General features: G+C 40.9%; 1 protein-coding gene across 2 annotated transcripts in view; it reads left to right on the top strand.

Moving 5' to 3' along the window:
• DAPL1 (death associated protein like 1) overlaps window positions 1-21,081 on the top strand; it is an 87,407-nt gene that overhangs the window by 52,178 nt on the left and 14,148 nt on the right. Inside the window, exon 1 of one of the 2 annotated variants that reach the window (XM_035007972.1) lies at window positions 13,233-13,335. The exons of the other annotated variant lie outside the window; for it this stretch is intronic. Within the exon in view, the coding sequence (XP_034863863.1) occupies window positions 13,278-13,335 (58 nt within the window). The 5' untranslated portion in view covers window positions 13,233-13,277. Of the gene's footprint in view, window positions 1-13,232; window positions 13,336-21,081 lie in introns of those variants that run through there. 2 annotated transcript variants of the gene reach the window in all.

Raw genomic sequence — 21,081 nt, 5'->3', positions numbered from 1 at the left:
TTTCTCTCTATTGCTCTTTAAAGATCAAAGAACAATGAAAAGATGAAAAGAAGAACCAAATAAGCAAACAGAGAACAAAGGACCGGTGATAAGAGAGTTTCTCTATTGCCTTAGTGATCATTTGCTATAAGGACATTGTGACCACATGGGGGCACAAAAGTGAAGCAAAATATGAACAAGTTGATAAAAAATAACCCATCCTTCAAAGAGGTAGGTGGCAATTAAGAGACCCTCAGGACATGATTGCATCACCCCCAACCACATGGATTCCCTTGTAAAAACAATTACAGTCCCCATTCTTGGATTGCCAGGCTGCTCAGGGACTATAAAGATGTGAGCACTCATGACCCAGAACTATTTTCAGTGTGGCAAAATTATCCACTCTCCCAGCAGGAGCCTCCAAGAGCCAGACCATCCATCCAGTGCATGAAGCAGAAGAAATACTGTAGGGGATGGTGTAAATTTCGGCAAACTAGAGAGCACTCATCCCCACCTAAAAATATTCAAATTCAATTTAAACAAAACTGTCTAAATAGACTCGGAGCTAATCCGGACAGTCAGGGGGCCAAACGGCCCCCCTTGCCTCCCAGGCTAGCTCAGCCAGTTTGCTGAGACTTTAGCAGCACTGAAGAAATGCCCAACCAAAGCTTTGATGAAGAACAGAAGAACTATGACTTGCTTATCAAATGCCATTTGACTGACAAAAATCTTTCAGAACATGGAGTCCATGGGATAGAAAACAATGAAAGGGGTGTTTAGAATAGAGCTGTTTTTCTCTCCAAATGAATTGGGATCTGGCACGCTAGGAAAAGAACCAGAGTGCATTTGCAAGAAAATTTAATGAAAGTTGATTTTCAGTAAGCTTATTTTAGAAGAAATACTCTTCTGAGGGTTCCATGTTCTACTCCCCACCATAAAGCATGAAGATGCGCCTGGCTTGGGAAGGACAGGCACACCAGCCTTATTGACATTTCTACTTGGAAACTGAATGGGCTTCAGCAAAAGATATTGCTGCTTTTTGCTTCAAAAAGACCCACTGGCATTTCAGTAGGGCCCATTATCCAGATAGCTCGTGACATCAGCTCCCCTCCCCCTCTGACTCCTCCACTCCACCCAACTTTCATCCCATGCAAGGTATTCTTTGCATCTTCTTTCTTACTTTCTTCTCCCTCTTCTGCCCAATCTTTAACATTTCTTTTCATCGCCTGCTACCATGGCTATTTTCTGACCTTTTCCGTAGTCCACAGGCTTAAGATGCTTTTCTTTCTTTTTAATTTAATTTTATTATGTTATGTTAATCACCATACATTACATCATTAGTTTTTGATATAGTGTTCCATGATTCATGGTTTGTGTATAACACCCAGTGCTCCATGCAATAAGTGCCCTCCTTAATACCCATCACCAGGCTAACCCATCCCCCACCCCCCTCCCCTCTAGAACCCTCAGTTTGTTTCTCAGAGTCCAGAGTCTCTCATGGTTCGTCTCCCCCTCTGATTCCCCCCCCATTTTTCCCTTCCTACTATCTTCTTTTTTTTTTTTTTAACATATATTATTTGTTTCAGAGGTACAGGTCTGTGATTCATCAGTCTTGTCATTTCTGTTTTCATGGGATACACATTGACCACAGAGGAGAAACGTTAAAATTACTGTTTATCCCAAGGGATTGGCATTTTGTCTTCCGAGTGCATCAGTAAGATGTGTAAGTGACCTGGATTAGAAAGGCCCTCCCTTTCTGAGGTGGAATTCTGGAAGTTGGAAAAGCCAACTTGCTGGGTGACTGTTCCTGATAACACACAATTGAGATCAAAACACCTCTCACCACTGTCCTTCCTAGTATTCTCAGCATCAATAACATGCATTTATTTTGTGCCAACCACATGCCATGGGATCTGAATAACAAGCAAATTCCACTCTCCTAATCCCCATCCCCCATAAGCACACGCAAAGATAAAAAGGCAGATGTTGCAAATTAGCCTGTGTTAATATCCATCCAAGAGCCAAAGAGACCCAGAATCCAGAGTCAAGGTTCTTGTCCTGACTTCCTACATCTTAAAATCTGTGACTTTCTCCACACCCGCACGCAGACGCAGGATTTCAAATAGCATGTAATTCAAGCAAAGCAAATAGAATGAAGGGACTATTTTTTATTTATTTTATTTTATTTTTTAAATTTTATTATGTTATGTTAGTCACCATACAATACATCATTGGTTTTTGATGTGGTGATCCACGATCCATTGTTTTCGTATAACACCCAGTGCTCCATGCAGTACGTGCCCTCCTTAATACCCGTCACCGGCCTAACCAATCCCCCCGCCCCCCTCCCCTCTAAAACCCTGTTTGTTTCTCAGAGTCCATAGTCTCTCATGGTTCATCTTTCCCTCCAATCCCCACCCCTCCCCAGGACTATTTTTTAAAATCCATATTTAGTTGTGGTCTTATAGGAAAGAAGGAATTGTTTTATCATTATCTACCTTGAAAAGGTTTTTCATTCAGAAATCAGACTATTGAGTGACGTAATCCCCAAAATTTATTAATGACATAATATAAAATGTTAACATATGTATGTGTATCTTATTGTTTTAATCACCAACCAATGCTATTAAAGAGCATATTATTTTTGGACAGTGGGCATTTTCTCACTACTTCTCTTCAACCACAGTTGAAATCAGATTCTACAAGACCTGTCAGTGTCTTCAGATTGTCATTAATTTCTCAATTTCTAAAGTGCCTTAATCACCACACACACCCACAGCACAGTCTCCAAGAGAACAGAACACATGTGCCTCCTTTCCAAGTGCGTCCACTCCCCAACCCACAATACACATCTTCAACTTGAAGACAGGTTATTGTCGTTTCTTTCAGACCCACAGGGAAGAGAAGGCCCAGAGTAGGGGCTTTGGTGGAAACCTTTCAAAGAAGAGACTTTGCTTGCAATTGCACCAGTTTATCACTTCATGTTTCATAACAGGATTATCATGAGTTATGTTTAGGAAAGTCATTCTTTATGGTTAAAGTAGGATTAACTAATAGGATTGAGAGAATTTTAAAACCATTCAGAAAATAAGGTTCTTCACAGTTGTATTTCTATTTATGTGAATAATAGGGAATGATCTCTTACCCAAGATGACCATGAAGTCACTTCATTTAAATGTGTAAGCACTAGAAACATTGCAGACAGTGCAGAAAGCCTTTAGAGAAAGTCATTTTCCATTGAGAAACCATGTGGGCTACTTGTCTTTGAAGAAATACAGTTTTAATGTAGTACAAAGCAAAGACACTTGATTCCCTTTCCACACGTACTTCTTGAGGATCCATGGGTTGGTCCAAATCCGGGATACCATGAAACTTCATTTATTGATGTACAAAGCATTATAACTGGGGAGATGGGGGTGATAGCAGGAGCATCTCATAGATGGTGGGGTCACGAAAGGCTGGGTTTCAGCCAGAGCAGATGGCGCAGAGAGAGAGGGAAGGGAAAGCTCGGAGACCCAAAGACACATAGAAACTGAGAGCCAGCACGGTCACAGTCGAGATGGCAGGTAGCAGGAGCTCCTGGAAAGCCATGTTCCGAGCTCTGAGACTTCCACTGACATTTTAGAGGCAGCTGGGAGAAGCATTTTAAAAAGCGAGATGTAATAAGCAAGATGAAGAAGTCAATGAAAAGGACAAATGAAAGGGACAAGGTAGAAAAATGTCTGAAATACAAATACATTTCGATACAATAAGCCAGCATATATGTCCCACAAATACCTGACTGTTAAGACGAAAAGGAACCTGGGTCTGCCTGGGGCGCTCAGTCAGTTAAGCATCTGCCTTAGGCTCAGGTCATGATCCCAAGGTCCTGGGATCGAGCCCCACATCGGGCTCCCTGCTCGGCAGGAAGCCTGCTTCTCCCTCTTCCTTTCCCACTCCCCCTGCTTGTGTTCCCTCTCTCGCTGTGTCTCTCTCTGTCATATAAATAAATAAAATCTTAAAAAAAAAGAAGAAGAAGAAGAAGAAGACTAACAGGAACCTGAACCAAAAGAACACAGTGTTATTCTGAGCCTTTTACTGTGTTAAATATGAAAGCCAGCTCCCCACATTGCATATTCTCTTCTCCCAAAATGAAGTTGGGGGGGGTCTCTTCTCTGGCACTTCATTTTCTGTAGAGACAAGTTTTGTTTTCTGTATCTCATAGTGTACTTCAAAAACGGAATGTCAGCTAAACTCCCCAATCAAACTCAACAGAATACCCAGAGAGACAACCAGATTTGATGTGTCTCTTGACATAATTCAACAGGAAGTGCACACTAACACCCCTGAAGTATACTTGCCAAAAAAAAAAAAAAAAAATCAAACTTGAATCAGATCAAGCCTCTAGTTCTAAACACCAATTTGCAGAAAATACAAGAGAACAGGAAAACATGTTAAAAAGCAATATGACAAATCTAACAAAATCTAGAATGTGGCAAGTTCTACAGGACTACAGACCCACCTTAAACAATTGCAAGAAAAAAAAATAAGGGAGGGGAACTTATAGATTTAAAAGATTTAACATTATGCAGCCATCAAAAAAAAAATGAAATCTTGCCATTTGCAAAGACAGGGATGGAACTAGAGGGTATTATGCTAAGCAAAATAAGTCAATCAGAGAAAGACAATTATCATATAATCTCACTGATATGAGGAATTTGAGAAACAAGGCAGAGGATCATAGGGGAAGAGAGGAAAAATGAAACAAGACAAAACCAGAGAGGGAGACAAACTGTAAGAGACTCTTAATCTCAGGAAACAAACTGAGGGTTGCTGGAGGGGAGGCGTGTGGGGGATGGGGTGGCTGGGTGATGGACACTGGGGAGGGTATGTGTTGTGGTGAGTGCTGGGTGTTGTGTAAGACTGTTGAATCACAGATCTGTACCCCTGAAACAAATAATACATTATATGTTAATTTTAATTAAATAAATAAAATATTTAACAGATGCATCAACCCAATGTAAAGTGTACATTGGTTCAGATTCTGGTGTGAACAAACCATCTACAACAAAAAACTTAGGAGACAATCAGGCAAATTTGAATACTGACTAAATATTTGATGATACTAAAGAATGACAGTGAATTTCGCTTAGAAGACGTAAAAGTGATATTTTAAAATGATAGCAATCATTATGGCAAAATTATAGAATGGCAGGGATTTTGTATCTGAACAGTTCAAGAGACAGGGCAAGTTTTGTGGGAGGGTGGGGGTAGCAGGAGGAGGTTATGGATGAAATAAGACTGGCCACGTGCTGATGATTGCTGGAGCTGGGTACTAGGTGCGTGGAAATTTGTTATGCTGTTCTCTCTACTTCTGTGTATGTTTGAAAATATCAATAATGAAAGGTTTTAGTTTGGGACGCCTGGGTGGCTCAGTCAGTTAAGCCCCTGCCTTTAGCTCAGGTCATGATCTTGGGGTCCTGGAATCAAGCCCCACATCGGGCTCTGTGCTCAGCGTGGAGTCTGCTTCTCCCTCTCCCTCTGCCCCTCCCCTCCCTGCCATGCTCTTGCTCTCTCTCTAGTAAATAAAATCTTAAAAAATTTTTTTTAATTTTTTTAAAAAGAAAGGTTTTTGTTTAATGAATATGTAATAGCATTAAAAATCACAATATTTCCTCTAGAGGAGACTTTTGATATATACATCAATAATTTATACATATTTTCTAATTTACACAAAAAAATTATCAAAGCATTGCTTGTTATGCTAACAGTATGTAAAGAGTTTCAAAAAAGCAATAATAAAGTAAACAAAACACCAACAAATCCATAGAAGAATCAACATAATTTATGAACAATTCACAACAAAAAAAATATGTGTCTTAAACATTAAAAATTTTTCAACTCCTCTTCATACTAAGAGAAATGTAAAGTAAAAATAAATACTATTTTTTCACCGATCAGCTTGACAAAGATCAAAAGTTGGCATATCAGCAAGACAATGGGGGAAAAGGCATTCATATATTTCTGGTGGGAATTGCCCTCCAAATTTATGGAAGGCAACTTGGCAGAGTCAGCCTTACAAATGCACCTACGTGTTGACACACCAATGTACTTCAAGGAATTTATCTTATAGATAAACTGGCACACACAGGCAAAGTTGCCTTTGTACAAGATTATTCACTGCAACATTTTTTGAAATAGTAAATGGTTAGAAACAACTTAAATCTTTATAGAGAGGTAATGGTAAAATAAATTCTGATCCATCCATAAAAGAGAAATCACTAAATAATAGTAAAGTTGTTATGTCTGATTAGGAAACTATCTTCAAGATATACTGTAACTGGAAAACATTAGGTACATAATAATGTATGTACGTATTACCGTATGTGTTATAAATAGGAAAAAACATATATGTATGAATTTCTTCTTAATATCTAAAATGCCTTAGGAAACTGATTACTTCAGTTGCCCTGGAAAGGGAACCTAGAGGTTGCTGGGGAAGCAATCAGAGGAAGAAGGGCACATAGATTCACTATATACCCTTTCGTATCTTTTGAGTTTTGAATTACATGAATATATTAACTGTTGAATAAATTAAAAATGTAACAATCTTCGGAGATGTTAAATTGACTAATTTGTAGGAGACTTAGGACAGGGTGTTGTCGGTACAGAAATACACAGTAAGTCCTTAAATGAGAGGGTTTTCCCAATAGAAGGATGGAACTTACAGAGGAAAAGGGGCCATCACATGACTACAGGGCTCAGGATCCACACAAAAAGATTCTCAGGCTCAAAAAAATCCACTCCCCTACACCGCATGGCACTGCAAGGAGGCCCCGACAGGCAAATATGTCTTCGCCCTTTAAAGGCCAAATGATCATTTTCTTTGTAAACGTACCCCATGCCCCACACCCACCTAGAGCACATATAATAGGGAAACAGGAGAGAAAATAATGAAATCAAAGGGAAAAACAAAGCACTAAAATAAACTGATATAGACTAAAGAAAAAATTACAGCAAAAATGCCTGCTATGAATTTCCAGCTCTAGTTTCTCCTCTGACAGGAAAGGCAAGGGAGGGCCTTGGGCGGGAGGGGTGGGAAACCATCAGCAGAGCGGATCCGGTCAAACACTGACCCACAAAAGGCTGGTGGCTGGTAACCTGGCAAGGCCTCTCTTTCCCATGGCCAGTCTGGCTACAGCTGGAACTCCTTTCGGAACCTTTGGTACTTGAACCTTCCTAGCACACAGAAAAGACGTCCCTGCCTGTGACATATGAACTAGGATGAGCATCTGCTGCCCACAGTGGGCTGCTCTTGGGCTGTTTTCTTGTTAGCAAGTGATACAGATCCCCAGTGTGACTTCTCAGACACCTCATGAGTCAAGCTCCTGGATGATTGAATAAAGATTGGGCCAAAGTTGCTCAGTAGCCACTTCCAATCATCTCTCTGCCATTTTACAATGTGTAACAACTCATTTGCCTCTCTTTATCCCCTTTTATGGCCTTTTCCCACCTGTAAAATGGGGTCAATACATTTTCACTTTGTAGGAGGTGGGGAAGATAGGGGTTTGCAGAAATTAGTGTTTTCACTAATCTTCTCAAGTACTTCTATAAACAAGTGACTATTACTGTCTTCTAATGAAGATTCTGTCTCTTCGCCCTAAAACCCACCACTAAGCCTCCAAGGCCCAAGGCAAGAGAAAGTATACTCTTCAGGGTTTACCTTGTTATCAAGATCAACTAATATCGGGACGCCTGGGTGGCTCAGTTGGTTGGGCATCTGCCTTCGGCTCAGGTCATGATCCCAGAGTGCTGGGATCGAGTCCCGCATCGGGCTCCTTGCTCGGCGGGGAGCCTGCTTCTCCCTCTGCCTGCCTCTCTCCCTGCTTGTGCTCTGTCTCTCTCTGACAAATAAAGTCTTTAAAAAAAAAAAAAAAAAAGATCAACTAATATCAAAGCTATGCTTATATGCCATCCTACACAAAGACTCCATACTTGTTTTGTTGCTGGGGTAGTCCCCTATCTGCAAAGGTGTCTGCCCGCATGATAACCCAGAGGAAAGATCCCTACATACACCTCTGAATTAGTAATGGATTCTTTGTTTCAGGTCTGGCAAATAGAGAAGACAGCACAAAGTTTGCTGCTAAAGAATACTAGGAATTTAGGGGCACCTGGGTGGTTCAGTCAGCATCCAACTCTTGATTTCTGCTGAGAGTCACGAGTTCGAGCCCCGAATGGGGCTCCATGCTTAGCATGGAGTCTGCTTAAGATTCTCTCTCTCTCTGCCCCTCCCCCTGCCTCCGGCACATTCTCTCTCTCACATTTTCTCTCAAAAAAAAAAAAAAAGTCCTGGAAGAAAGGAAAATCTAGTGTTTTGGAGAAAACAGGGGACAGGGCCCCTTGAAGGGGGCTTCCCTCAAAACCACCCCCACACGAGAGTGAGCCTGGTTAGCTTTCTTGCCGATGACAGCGTGACATATATTTCTCATACTTTCAAAACTGGGCATTAAATACTGTATATAACTAATGTTAAGAGAAAAAAAAGCAAGGGGCGCCTGGGTGGCTCAGTCGTTAAGCATCTGCCTTCGGCTCAGGTCATGATCCCAGGGTCCTGGGATCGAGCCCCGCATCGGGCTCCCTGCTCGGCGGGAAGTCTGCTTCTCCCTCTCCCACTCCCCCTGCTCCTGCTCCTGCTCATGCTCTCTCTCACTCACTCTCTCTCAAATAAACAAATAAAATCTCTAAAAAAAGAGAGAGAGAGAGAGAGAAAGCAAAATATAAAAATGAAATGCACACCGCAAGCCTGTGATCATATGAAGAAGTTAATAATGGCTCCACACACACAGATTAAAAGAAGAAAGTACTGCGATGAAAGTGTGGTATGATTTTAAAACATCATTAATGTCTTTAATGTTATATTGTCCTTTCACTTAAAAGACAAAAAGCTGTCTGGCAACTTCACCATCATGAGAAGCCATTTTACTAGGCGGTTAGCGTTACTAAGCACAGTTTCAAATACTTTGGTGCTAGCAGAACTTCTCTCCCATTACGGTTAACTAGACCAATATCCCTCTTAAAATGAGGTTTGTAAGCCTATTTAATGGGTAATAACATGCTGCCTTTTTTTGGATGAGACTTTCATCCTGCTGGAGGCTCTAGTCCATCCTCAAAGTAAAGAATCCAGGCTATCCTCACCTCACAGCCTGCAAAATAGGCGTGGGCTTTTAATGACTTCCATAAGATCAAGCAAGGAAGGACCCCACCACCCCGAGGGGGCTGCCCCACAGGGGTGCGCCTGCACCGAGGGAGTCAGATTTGGGACTCCAGACCTCCTGTTCCTGTGGAAGCAGAGATGGTGGCAGAGTGGGGAGGAACATGCTGGAAGAGGCCCAGAGGGAAAAACACATGGGCCTCATTTTCGCTTTTCCCCTCTTCTTCTGTTTCCACAGTAAAACAGTTCGGTTGTCTCTTTGTAGGTTATGCCACTCCTTTACAAAACCCCATTTACAGTCCTGTTAATAACTTGTGGATATTTTCCACTTGGGGTAGAAGGAAACAAAACAAAAGTTAACACACTACATATTTGCCTGTGAGGCGTATGTGACATATGTCAGGTTGGGAAGGATAGAAGAGAGAGGGGAGGCCCTGTGGAACCAGATGACTTACACCCTTCATATCTCCTTGGTTCTCCCTCCTTTGCCACCAGCTCCTGGACACCATCACTCCTGTCATCTCAGATCACAGTGGTCCTCCTTGGATTTCAAGAGCACAGAGTCTAAGAGTTTTTATTCAGGGCTGTGAGAACAGCGGTTTGCATAATGAAAATATTGCCTACAAACTCACCCTCCAGAAGGTCACGGCACACATCCACTGTCGAAAGCCTTGCTCGTGAATGAGGTGAAAGGAATTCTGCCTAACATAACTTCATGGTAAAATAAGCATTTGTTCAGAAGAAGCCTTCCTTGCCTGGACACGCGTTATATTCTGGTCCAGTCAGGCTGCCCTCCGTGCGGCCTCTCCTGAGGGGTGGCTGCCCTTGGATGCCTTCCTGATCTTCTGGACCTTGCAGAAATCGAGGCCAATCAATGAGTTCTGGGCAACAATCACACATCTAGGTTTTATGCTCCAGACCCGTGTTCTTCAATACAATAGCCATAAGCCACATGTAGCTATTTATATTAATATTTAAATTTTTATTAAAATCATGTAATTATTTAATTTTCATCAAATTGAAAATTTGATTTCTCCATTGCACCAGCCACATTTCAAGTGCCCAAATCAAATGTGGCTTGTGGCTCCCATATTGGTCAGAGCAGATCCAGAACATTTCCATCATCGCAGACATTTCTGTTGTCAGCCACAGAAGGAATCCTCTTAACCTTCTTCTCATCTCATCTTCTTTTTTTTTTAATTGTATTTTATTATGTTATGTTAATCACCATACATTACATCACTGCTTTTTGATGTAGTGTTCCATGATTCATTGTTTGTGTATAACACCCAGTGCTCCATTCAATACGTGCCCTCCTTTATACCCATCACCATCCCCCATGAGACTATGAGAGTCTCTGAAAGCCGGGGTGGGGTTTTGTCACCTCTAAACCGGGGCTCCTAGTCCAGGGCTCTGCAGGGAAGGCACTCAAAAAATGTTTGCTAGATGATCTGGATAATCTCTTCTCTTGGCTCCCACGACATGCACCTACCTTGGTCACAACACTTTAACACCCTTTTCAACCAAAAAAGTTTTTATTGATTTTTACTAATTTTATAAGTAATACAGAAACGGGGCACCTGAGTGGCTCAGTCAGCTAAGCATCTGACTCTTGATCTCAGTTCAGGTCTTGATCTCAGGGTCGTGAGTTCAATCCCTGCGCTGAGCTCCACACTGGGTGTGGAGCCTACTTAAAAATAAAATAAAATCCTGGGGCGCCTGGGTGGCTCAGTCATAAAGCGTTTGCCTTCGGCTCAGGTCGTGATCCCAGGGTCCTGGGATCGAGCCCTGCATCGGGCTCCCTGCTCAGCAGGGCACCTGCTTCTCCCTCTCCTTCTCTTGCTCCCCCTGCTTGTGCACTCTTGCCCTCTCTGTCAAATAAATAAATAAAATCTTTAAATAAAATAAAATAAAATCCTAAGAAATAAATAAATAAATGTAATACAGAAGATAGTAAAAATCAACACATAATAGTCCCACCTATAGACAACAACTCTTAACATTTTGGGATATTTTCATTCATTTATTTAACAAGTAGATATTTTTGTTGTTTACTGAGGTATAATTTGCATACAGTAAAATTCACCACTTTTATATGATATGTGTATGATGTATGATGAATGTAACCACCACCACATTTCTAACAGCCTCAAAATCCCCTCCTGTCCCTTTGTGGTTAAACACTCTCTCCACCCCCTCCTCTGGCAATCAAATCTGATTTCTTGTCCTGTAGTTTTGACTTTTCACAAACGTCATACAAATGGAGTTGTACAGTAAGTGGCTTTTTAAGTCTTGCTTCTTTCATTTAGCATGATTTTGACAGTCATCCATGTTGTTGGATGTAAATATCTATTTTTTATTATTGCTGAGTAATTTTTTTTTTTTTGAGAGAGAGCACGGGGTGTGGGGTGGGGCAGAGAGAGAGAGGGAGAGAGAGAATCTTAAGTAGGCTCCATGTTCAGTGTGGAGCCCAACATGGGGCTCGATCTCATGACCCTGAGATCATGACCTGAGCTGAAATCAGGAGTCAAACGCTTAACCCACTGAGCCACCCAGGCACCCCTTGCTGAGTAATGTTCTATTGTATGGATATGCCGCAATCTGTCTATCTATTCTACATCTTATGGACTCTTGGATTGTTTCTAATTTTTGTCCATTATGAATAGAGCTGTTAAAACATTCATACATAGATTTTTGTGCATACATGTGTTTTCATTTCTCTTGGGAAAATTCCTAGAAATTGGATTGTTAGTCATACAGTAAGCGTGTGATTAATGTTATAAGAAATTTTACAAAAAACTGTCATACCAACTTCCAAAGTTACCAATTTGCATTCCCACCAGCCATGGATGAGGGTTTCAGTTGCCCCACTCTTCATCAGGATGCTGTATTATCCTTTTTTTTTTCTTTCTGGTTGAGCCATTCTGATACATATGTAGTATATTTCATTATGGTTTTAATTTGCATTTTCCTAATGATAATGATATTGAACATCTTTTTATGTGCTTATTTGTTGTCAATATCTCTACTTTGTGAAGTTTTTATTTTAATCTTTTGCCCATTTTTTTTAAATTGGGTTGTTTTCTCATTACTGAGTTGTTTCTTTAAGTATTCTAGATGCCAGTACTTACCAGAAATGTGTTCTAGACATTTTTTTATTTTCCCCTCAGTTTGTGGCTGGTCTTCATTTCCTTAACAATACTTTCTGAAGAGCAGAAGGTTTTGTTTTGGGCGCGGGGTTTGTTGTTGTTTTTTTGAAGAGCAGAAGTTTTTCATTGTATTGAAGAACAAAGAAATATTTCTTAGTAACTGCCATATGCTCAACTTTGATCAGCACTGGAGATATGATAAAGCTTAAATCTGGACTTTTCTTTTTAACAAAATTGGCATCCATTGGCTTCTAGCCTACTTTTTCACTATCTGATCATGAAAGGTTCCACATCATTAAATATTATCTGAGAATATAATAGTAATGTGTGCATAGTATTCCCATGGCTATATCTTAACTATCCAGTCTATTATGGGATGTTGATATTGATACCAATCAATCCTAAAAAATAAAGAAAAGAGAGAAATGCATGATTGCCATCCTTGAACAGAAGTCTCTGTGCACGTCCCCGATTCTTTTCTTAGTATGAATGCTTACAGTTCCAAAGGCTGGGGCAAAGACATCGTGCTTTGTTTTCTAGTTGTCTCTTCAGCAAGACTACAGATGTCTTGAAACAAAAATCTTGACCTCCTTGTGGTGCCTGTCGCATTGTAGGTGCCCCATATGTACTTGATGGATGAATAGTTAAGAAGAAAAAGGATTCCACTGAACTTCATCCTCTCCCCTTCCTCTGGCAAAAGAAAATAGGAGTGTCCCTCAGCTGTCTATCTTGCTTTCTGAGATAAAGGGATCAAGAAGAAAGTTTTCTCCTAAGAGAAAGCTTGCCAAGGAGAGGTGGGTTCCCAGAAACCTCGGTGACAAGCCCTGTTGCTGCTCAGCAATGCCCTTAGGGGGCCCCGCCCCCTGCGCATATAAAGCCAGGCTGCACCGGGGCAGCAGGGGCTGGTACTCAGCCTCCAGAGCATCGTCCTGGCCTTGGCACCGGCGCTGGCATGCGCTATGGCAAATGAAGTGCAAGTCCTGCTCTCCCCGCTGAAAGGGGGGCATCCTCCTGCAGGTAGGCTACCCACCTGCCCTCTGCCATCCTGCAGAGCGCCCTGGTCTCCCTGCAGCCACTGCTCCTCTTTCCATCAATGCCTGCAACGGGGGCGCCCCAGCAGAGCCGGGGTTCTCAACGTCCCCTGTTGCTTTAACTTCCCACCGCCTGATGGTCTCCTACATCTTAGAACTCTCTGGGCTTGTGAATAAACCCCCTGAGGATTTGTCAAGCCCCATTTGAATTAAAGCCTCATTACAGAGGAAGGTATAAGGGATTCAGAGCTTGTGAAAAGGGATAGCTAAGGTTGGACCTTCCCTCCCGGGCTGTAGGTGAGCAGCGACACCCCCACAGGAAGAAGATTTACTGCCATGGCAACCTTCTCCCCAAGAGGTGCCAGCTCGAAGACCCAGTCACCCCAAGTTGACTGTGCATCCTCTGACTTTGGACCCAGGCAAACCCGCTTCCGCACAGAGGACAGCAATTTTATTTTTCTCTTTCTTCTCGGGCTTTGGGGTTGGGCGGGGTTAATCCAGAATGTAGTTTGCCTTGTCATCAAGCGAAGGGGCACTTTTTAATACGGACCCAAGCCCTGGAGGGGGCTGACTGGGAAAGGTAGCAATCAAGGTGTTTTGCAAAGTATCCACAGTTTTCTCTCACTCTTTTTTTTTTAACTTATGCTCTCTGAAATATGGAAATTAGCTTTATTGTATTTAAGCATATGTTCATATAGATTGGCTGAGGCATGCAGGACTATTTTTAGTCAGTTTTATGTTCTTGCAACTGCCTTCCTTCTTTTTTTCCTTAAGAAACATCTCAAAATCTCGACCACTTTGTCCTTTCCTTTCTCCATTGACAAAATTTATTTATTTATTTATTTATTTATTTATTTATTTTAAAGATTTTTTATTTATTTATCTGAGAGAGAGAATGGGAGACAGAGAGCATGAGAGGGGGAGGATCAGAGGGAGAAGCAGACTCCCCACTGAGCCGGGAGCCCGATGCGGGACTCGATCCCGGGACTCCAGGATCATGACCTGAGCCGAAGGCAGTCGCTCAACCAACTGAGCCACCCAGGCGCCCCGACAAAATTTATTTATTGGCATAATGCTTTGGCACCTCTAAGCCGAGGTTATTTCACTCATCTTTGCTGCAGAAGATGCTGGTAGCTGTAACCTTCAGAAAGCTTCAAAAACTGACACAGAGTTTCGATGGCTTTCTGGTGGACTGCCCACCCGAAAAGAATCCGAATTTTGCTACTAATTCTGAGCTCCAAGTTCTAGGCACCATGCCCTGGTTTCTTGCGGCAGACTCCTGACATTTTATACTTATAATTGGATTTAGCAATGGTTAACATTATGTGTATCTAAGGTTAATGATGCTGGGGGCACCTGGGTGGCTCTGTCACTTGAGCGTCACATTCTTGATTTCGGCTCAGGTCATGATCTCAGGGTTGTGAGATCCAGCCCCACATCAGGCTCTGCACTGGGTGTGGAGTGTGCTTGGGATTCTCTCTCCCTCTGCCCCTACCCACCTCTCTAAAAAATTAATAAATAAAATAAAATAAATTTTAAAAAGTTAATGATACTAACTAATGGTCAGGAAATATACATGCAAATTATCAGAAGAGACGTTCATAAAAGAGAGAAAAAAAGAAAAAAGAACACATTGTCTTCCCGCCACTTCCACCCCAATCCTTCATGAAACGGGTAAGCTAAAACCTGATTTGCTAAATTACATTTATGCACAAAGAACACAGAGATAAGCTTAACCAAATGAAAGTTTGAATGAAACCACCAGGAACTTTCTGTCCCACCACTAATGATTGCTAATTACTCTGTGTACGTAGCACACCATGACTCCATCAAGCATGTCACAATGCCCCTGGCATGACAATTAATTATTATGAACTGTGACACTACAGATAAGAGGTTTGGGATAATTAGAATGGAGATGAAGGCAGACTTTTGCCTCCCCACTGAGAGCAAGGGAACAAAGAAACCTCATCCTTCAGCTTGTCTTGCTACATATTTTAAGTCTGAACCAGTTTGCTATGGTGCAAAATTTTATTTATGGAACAAAAATAATTCATTGCCAAAACACCACTAAATCCTCCACCTGATTTTTATAAGCAATATAGAGATCCCTGAAAGTGGGCAGCAGGTGTGATATGGCGGGAAGGGTCTGACACTGCCTTTGGAATTGGGCAGAGCCTCTGCTTAACCTCTGCCTTCATTCCACACCTCTGGCCTCAGAATCCTCATCTTTAAAGCAGCGGCTAATAAATAGCATCGATATTATATGGTTGTTATGACAAAGGAGAAAACCCATGTAAAGCACCTGGCGCATGAATGTTAGTCCCCTTAAAATGCAGGTCTAGTGAAACACATGGCTGGCAGAAGGAATGATCCTCCCCGATCGATCGCAGGACGTCCTGATGTTCGAGGGCTGCATGAGGCCCGACCTAGGCAGTCAGAACAGAAGGGAACGGAAGGAAATGGACAAGATACATGTGCCTGCCTCATCATGGTTAAAAATGAAACCTCTCAGAAACCAACCAGCTGTAACTCTGTCCCACCTACGTGTGGAGTGCTTAGCCATGTTTCTTTCATGTATGTTAATACAGTATACATCTCAATTTGGTTAGCCCTGGTTATAATTTGTGCTGGGAAAAAAGACTATATTAAACATGAGGTGGTCAAGGCACTAGTCAGCTTAGCTTTGGATTTTCTGCTTTTTTGATTTGCCTCGCTCTCAGTTTTAGAAGAACCCCACTATATGAACGGCCAAAAATGTGTGAGCAGAAGGTGATAGGAGGAAGCCAAGTACATGAGGAACTAGAAAGGGCAGGAGTTCCTGAGTTTTTCTGTATTTCTTTTTTGTTTGTTTGTTTTTGTTTTTGTTTTTCTGTATTTCTTGCAGGTTGTAATTGGGTTTAAGTCAAATGAATCAGAGCCATCAGAGGGGTCACCATGGAACCCCCAGAGAGAATCAGTTTTCTGCCTCACTAATGAGAGAGGGAAGTTTGGAGACATGCCCTAGTGTGAATCTAATACAGAAAATGAGAGGGAAACCATAGCTACCTAAGGACCAGGATCATTTAAAATAGAACAAATACCGAAGGCTTCCGTCTCTCAACTCCACTCTGCTCAAGTCAACGTATGGGGGTTGATCTGTGAGGCTCGAGAAGAGGTTGTGAGACGCACTCCCCCACACATCACGGGGACAGGGGTTTGGATGACTGCAAGACCAGCTGCTTTCCTAGACACAATAGCAGCCCTATAGACAGCAATGCGCCATCATCCTTGTTTCACAGAAGAGCAAACTAAAAGTCAGCAAGGTTGAGGGACTTGCCCAAAGCCACACAGCTAGTGGGGGCCGTGGGGCTGAGATCTGAAAATAAAGTGGGCCCCATGCCAAAGCTCTCCTGCTCTAGAGCCCTCTCTCTTTACTTCACCACCTTTTCCTGACTTCCCTTTTGGGTCTTGACTGACATCTTAAAATGGGCTGACAAACTGACTATAAGTGCAAAGTGAATATTTTGCAAACATCTAACCTTTTAGCTAAAATCTTCAAATATAACAGCTCAGTCACAAGGCAGAAAACCTTTGTATTATTCAGCTTTTTCCCTCCATTTTCAACTGATTAGTGAAGGAAAAAAGCTAATTTTGCGGGGAGATGTGTCTTTCTTTATCTTGACTATCCTCTACCAAAAACTGTTGTCTGGAAAATCTTAACTGGAAAATTATCATATAGCATCCTTAACTCAAGGGCCTATTTTTGCAAAGTTATAAACTACAAAAGCAGCCACAAGAGTGTAATGATTACTCAGAGATAGGAAAGCAAAGGTTCATTTTCCCCACATAAATTTAGATTTTCTAATGAAACTATCCAGAAGGGCATCTCTCTCTTTTACATTTTTTATCTCTAGTTCATTTTGCTTAAAGTCTTATCCTTATGTATTTGTACTCAAAGAACTGTTAAAATGTTAAATCAGTTCATATTTTACCTTGCCCAATTCCAATTGGTCCTTCTACAGAAGTTCAAAAGGCAATATAGTCCCAAACATGGAATTGTGTAAATTATTACAACTTTAAGTAAGCTAAGTTAGATACAGTGAAACTTCGAAGAGTTCTCATGAGTTGGACCTCTCTGATCTATCGAACATGGGCAAGTATCTGATTGTGTTGGATTGTAAGTATTTATTTACAATGGTTTATCTCGATTCTGGGAGACAAGTGTGACTAGTGTTCCCAGCAGAGCTTTGAAGATGACCCTCCACAAACTGGTTCCATCTAGTTCAGTCACTCCAAGTAGTGAGAGCCTTAATCTATATCTTAGTATATCCATGTAGAGTATGGGGATATTCTCTTCTGTGTCTTTCTACTGTACATGGCTGACCAAGCACATTACCCACCAGAACAGAAGTTTGATACAAGAACTGTGCTCTGGAAATCCAAGGTGTGTGTGGTTTACTTATGCTTCCTAAATCACTGAGTTAGAGCACAGAGCCCCATCACAGAGAGGATTCAAAAACTCCTGGATGGAAGTCGGAATCTTCTAGGAGGATTTTTAATTTCCCTTCAAATGTCTCTGTTTTATTGTTCTTAAGAACATTCCTAAGAATGCGTTCTTAAATTTCTTTTGGCATTTACTTCTCTTTTAGTGCCTTATATTCTTTCCAAAGGGAGGAAAGTGATTTCATTTTGGAGGCAAAGACTTAACGATAAAAATCACCTAGTTCAACTTCCGGCAAATTCCCCCAAATCCTTCTGAGATGTTCATGGCAGGTGGACTCCTTTTCTTTAACACACTGAGAGCCAAGGGACTTACTATTGTGTTAGGCAACCTACTTCCCTTTGAATAATACAATCTAGCCAGGCTAGTAGCCAGGCTCTGCCTTTCTGGAACATTCATCCTTTGCAGTCTCTCCTCTGGAACAACATCAAATAAATATGAGTAACAACAATTACTGTGAACCAGGTGCTGTGTCACCTCTATTATCTAGAGCAACCTGAACATTTAGCATTATTGAAGGATGCAGAAACTGAGTCTTAGAGGGGTTTAAGTAACCCGCTCCAGGTCCCAGAGCTCAGTGGGGGTAGAGCTATCTGACCCCACATAAAATTTCCTCACCAGGAGGGGCACCTGGGGGACTCAGTCAGTTAAGCATTTGATGCTTGATCTCAGCTCAGGTCTTGATCTCAGGGTCTTGATCTCAGGGTGGGGAGTTTGAGCCCCACATTGGGCCCCACACCTGGAGCCTACTTTAAAAAAAAAATTTCCTCACTAGAAAATCATTCCTCCTCCACATGCTAGCCCCTCAGATCTTTGAAGATGGCACCGATATTCTCTTGAGTCATCTTCTTCAGAAGTGATCTTTCCAGACTCCCTCGTTCCTCCTGTGACATGGCTTCCTTCCTCACACTGGTCCCTCTCCTCTTGACTTCTCTAGGTCGTCAAGATCTTTGCAAACCAGCAGCATAGAACTCAACATCCCAAAGGCATCTCATTTTTAACTATTGCTTACTTTAACTATTAACAAGTTTGCTTCTATAGTTGGTGATAATAATCAGTCCAGGTAGAAGAAAATATGTAGAAACAATAGCATCAGGATAACACAAGGAATATTAATAAGAAAATAATCACAGAACTCCGTATTTCAAAAGCACTTGTCACAAGGAGAAAGAAAAACACAGTTGGGAGGAGTACTGAAGGCCCAAGCTCTAGACCTCCTGTTTGGCTCCTCTCAGCACTAGAGAGATAGCAGTGCTGTGAACACCAACCCCCTCACACAGAGGCACACCCTCCTCAGTCTTCCTGGGAAAGCCGTCCCTTGGTTTATTTCACATCTATATTCCATGGCTGTTCAGAAGATGTTTTCTCATCATTTGATTTCTGTTGCTGATTACTTTGTATGCCTTTTTCTCGTATAATGTGTGTCTCTCTCTGTGTGTGCATGAATTTAAAGCAGACCATGTGTAAAAATAGCATTTTTTTCCTAGACTGCATCTAATAATACAAAATTCTAATGAGAAGCTTTTATAGTCAATGAAAAAACAACTTGGTGATTCAAAATGACCAAGTGGAGTTTATGCCATGAATGCAAGAATGGTTTGATAGTAAGATATCCATTAATCAGGGTGCCTGGGTGGCTCAGTTGGTTAAGCGACTGCCTTCGGCTCAGGTCATGATCCTGGAGTCCCAGGATCGAGTCCTGCATCGGGCTCCCTGCTCGGCAGGGAGTCTGCTTCTGCCTCTGACCCTCCCCCCTCTCATGCTCTCTCTCTCTCATTCTCTCTCTCAAACAAATAAATAAAATCTTTAAAAAAAAAAAAGATATCCATTAATCTATCTTTATAGATTAATATCTGTTAATACAAGTAACCACATGAAGGACAAAAAGCATGGATCATATCCATGAATGCTAAAAAGGCATTTGTAATTTTGAAGACCAATGAAATAGTAATAGAAGAACATTTCCTTAATATGAAAAAATATATAAATATATATAATATTTGCATATATATTTGTATGTGTGTATCCATCTAAGTACACATCATGCTTAATGGGAAAATACTAAAAGCAGTCTCTTAAAAATTAGTATAATGAAGATGTCAACCATCACAACTACTTAACATTATTCTACAGGAAGTAGTACTATTATTTTTTAAAGGTTATATAATTTTTTTACCTGAAAAACCTAAACGAATCAACCAAAAACTACTACAAACAATAAGAACTCAATAAGGTCTGGTTATAAAATCAGTGATATAAGAACAACAATCTGTCAGAGTTATAATTGAAGAATTGACCCCATTTACAATAGCAACAGCAACAAGCAAGATAAAATGCTTCAGGAATAAACCTAACAATAAATGTGTAAGATTTATGCGAACTAGTTACTGAGGGACCCAAAAGAAGATGTAAGCAATGGAAAAGCATACCATGTTCTTGAATAGAGAGTAACCAGGAATATAAACATGAATTTTCCCTTTAAATAAAAATCTATAAATTTAAAGCAAGGCCATTCAAAAAATACTAGCAGGACTTTTTGTGAAAGAATTGACAAACCGATTTTAAAGTTCATATGGAAAAATAAATTAGAATAGCTAGTAAAATTCTGCAAAGGAAACATAGCAAAAAAGGACTAACTCTATCAAACATTGAAATGTAATGCTACATTGTGTGTTAACTATTCTTTAATAAATATATATACATATATATGTACATACTGCTACATTCATTAAAATAGAGTTGCTAGAGCATGTAAATGGACAGAGAGATTAATAGAACAGAGTAGAAGTCAAATAGAAAAAAAAATGGACAAAAAAACTGAGCAGTTCATAAAAAGAAAATAGAAATGGCTTCTAAAACACAAACAAGCTCAACCTTTAGTAAAATAGAAGATGTGCAAATTAAAACAAGTTATATTTCTTTTTTAACTTACTGGTCGAGAAAACCAAACATTTTCCAGCTCCCACTGTTGCCAAAAGTAGGGGGAAACAATCACTGTCATCATTATTTGTGAGGTTGTAACTGGTACAGCCTCTGGGAAAGGCAATTTGGCAAGATGTAACAAAATTCCAAATGCGCATACCCTTAAGAACTAACAAGATCACTTGTAGGAATTTATCCCACGGGTATACTTGCACTTGTGCAAAATTATGCATATAAAAGGATATTTGTTGCAGCATTGTTTGTGACATCAATGAATTAGAAACATCTGAAATGTCCAACATTTGGGAATTGGTTAAGTAAATACAG

This window comes from Mirounga leonina, unplaced genomic scaffold (genome assembly GCF_011800145.1).
Source record: "Mirounga leonina isolate KUSES-001 unplaced genomic scaffold, KU_Mleo_1.0 Mir_151, whole genome shotgun sequence".
Classification (NCBI taxonomy): Eukaryota; Metazoa; Chordata; class Mammalia; order Carnivora; family Phocidae; genus Mirounga; species Mirounga leonina.
This window is presented reverse-complemented; position numbering and strand designations above follow the sequence as displayed.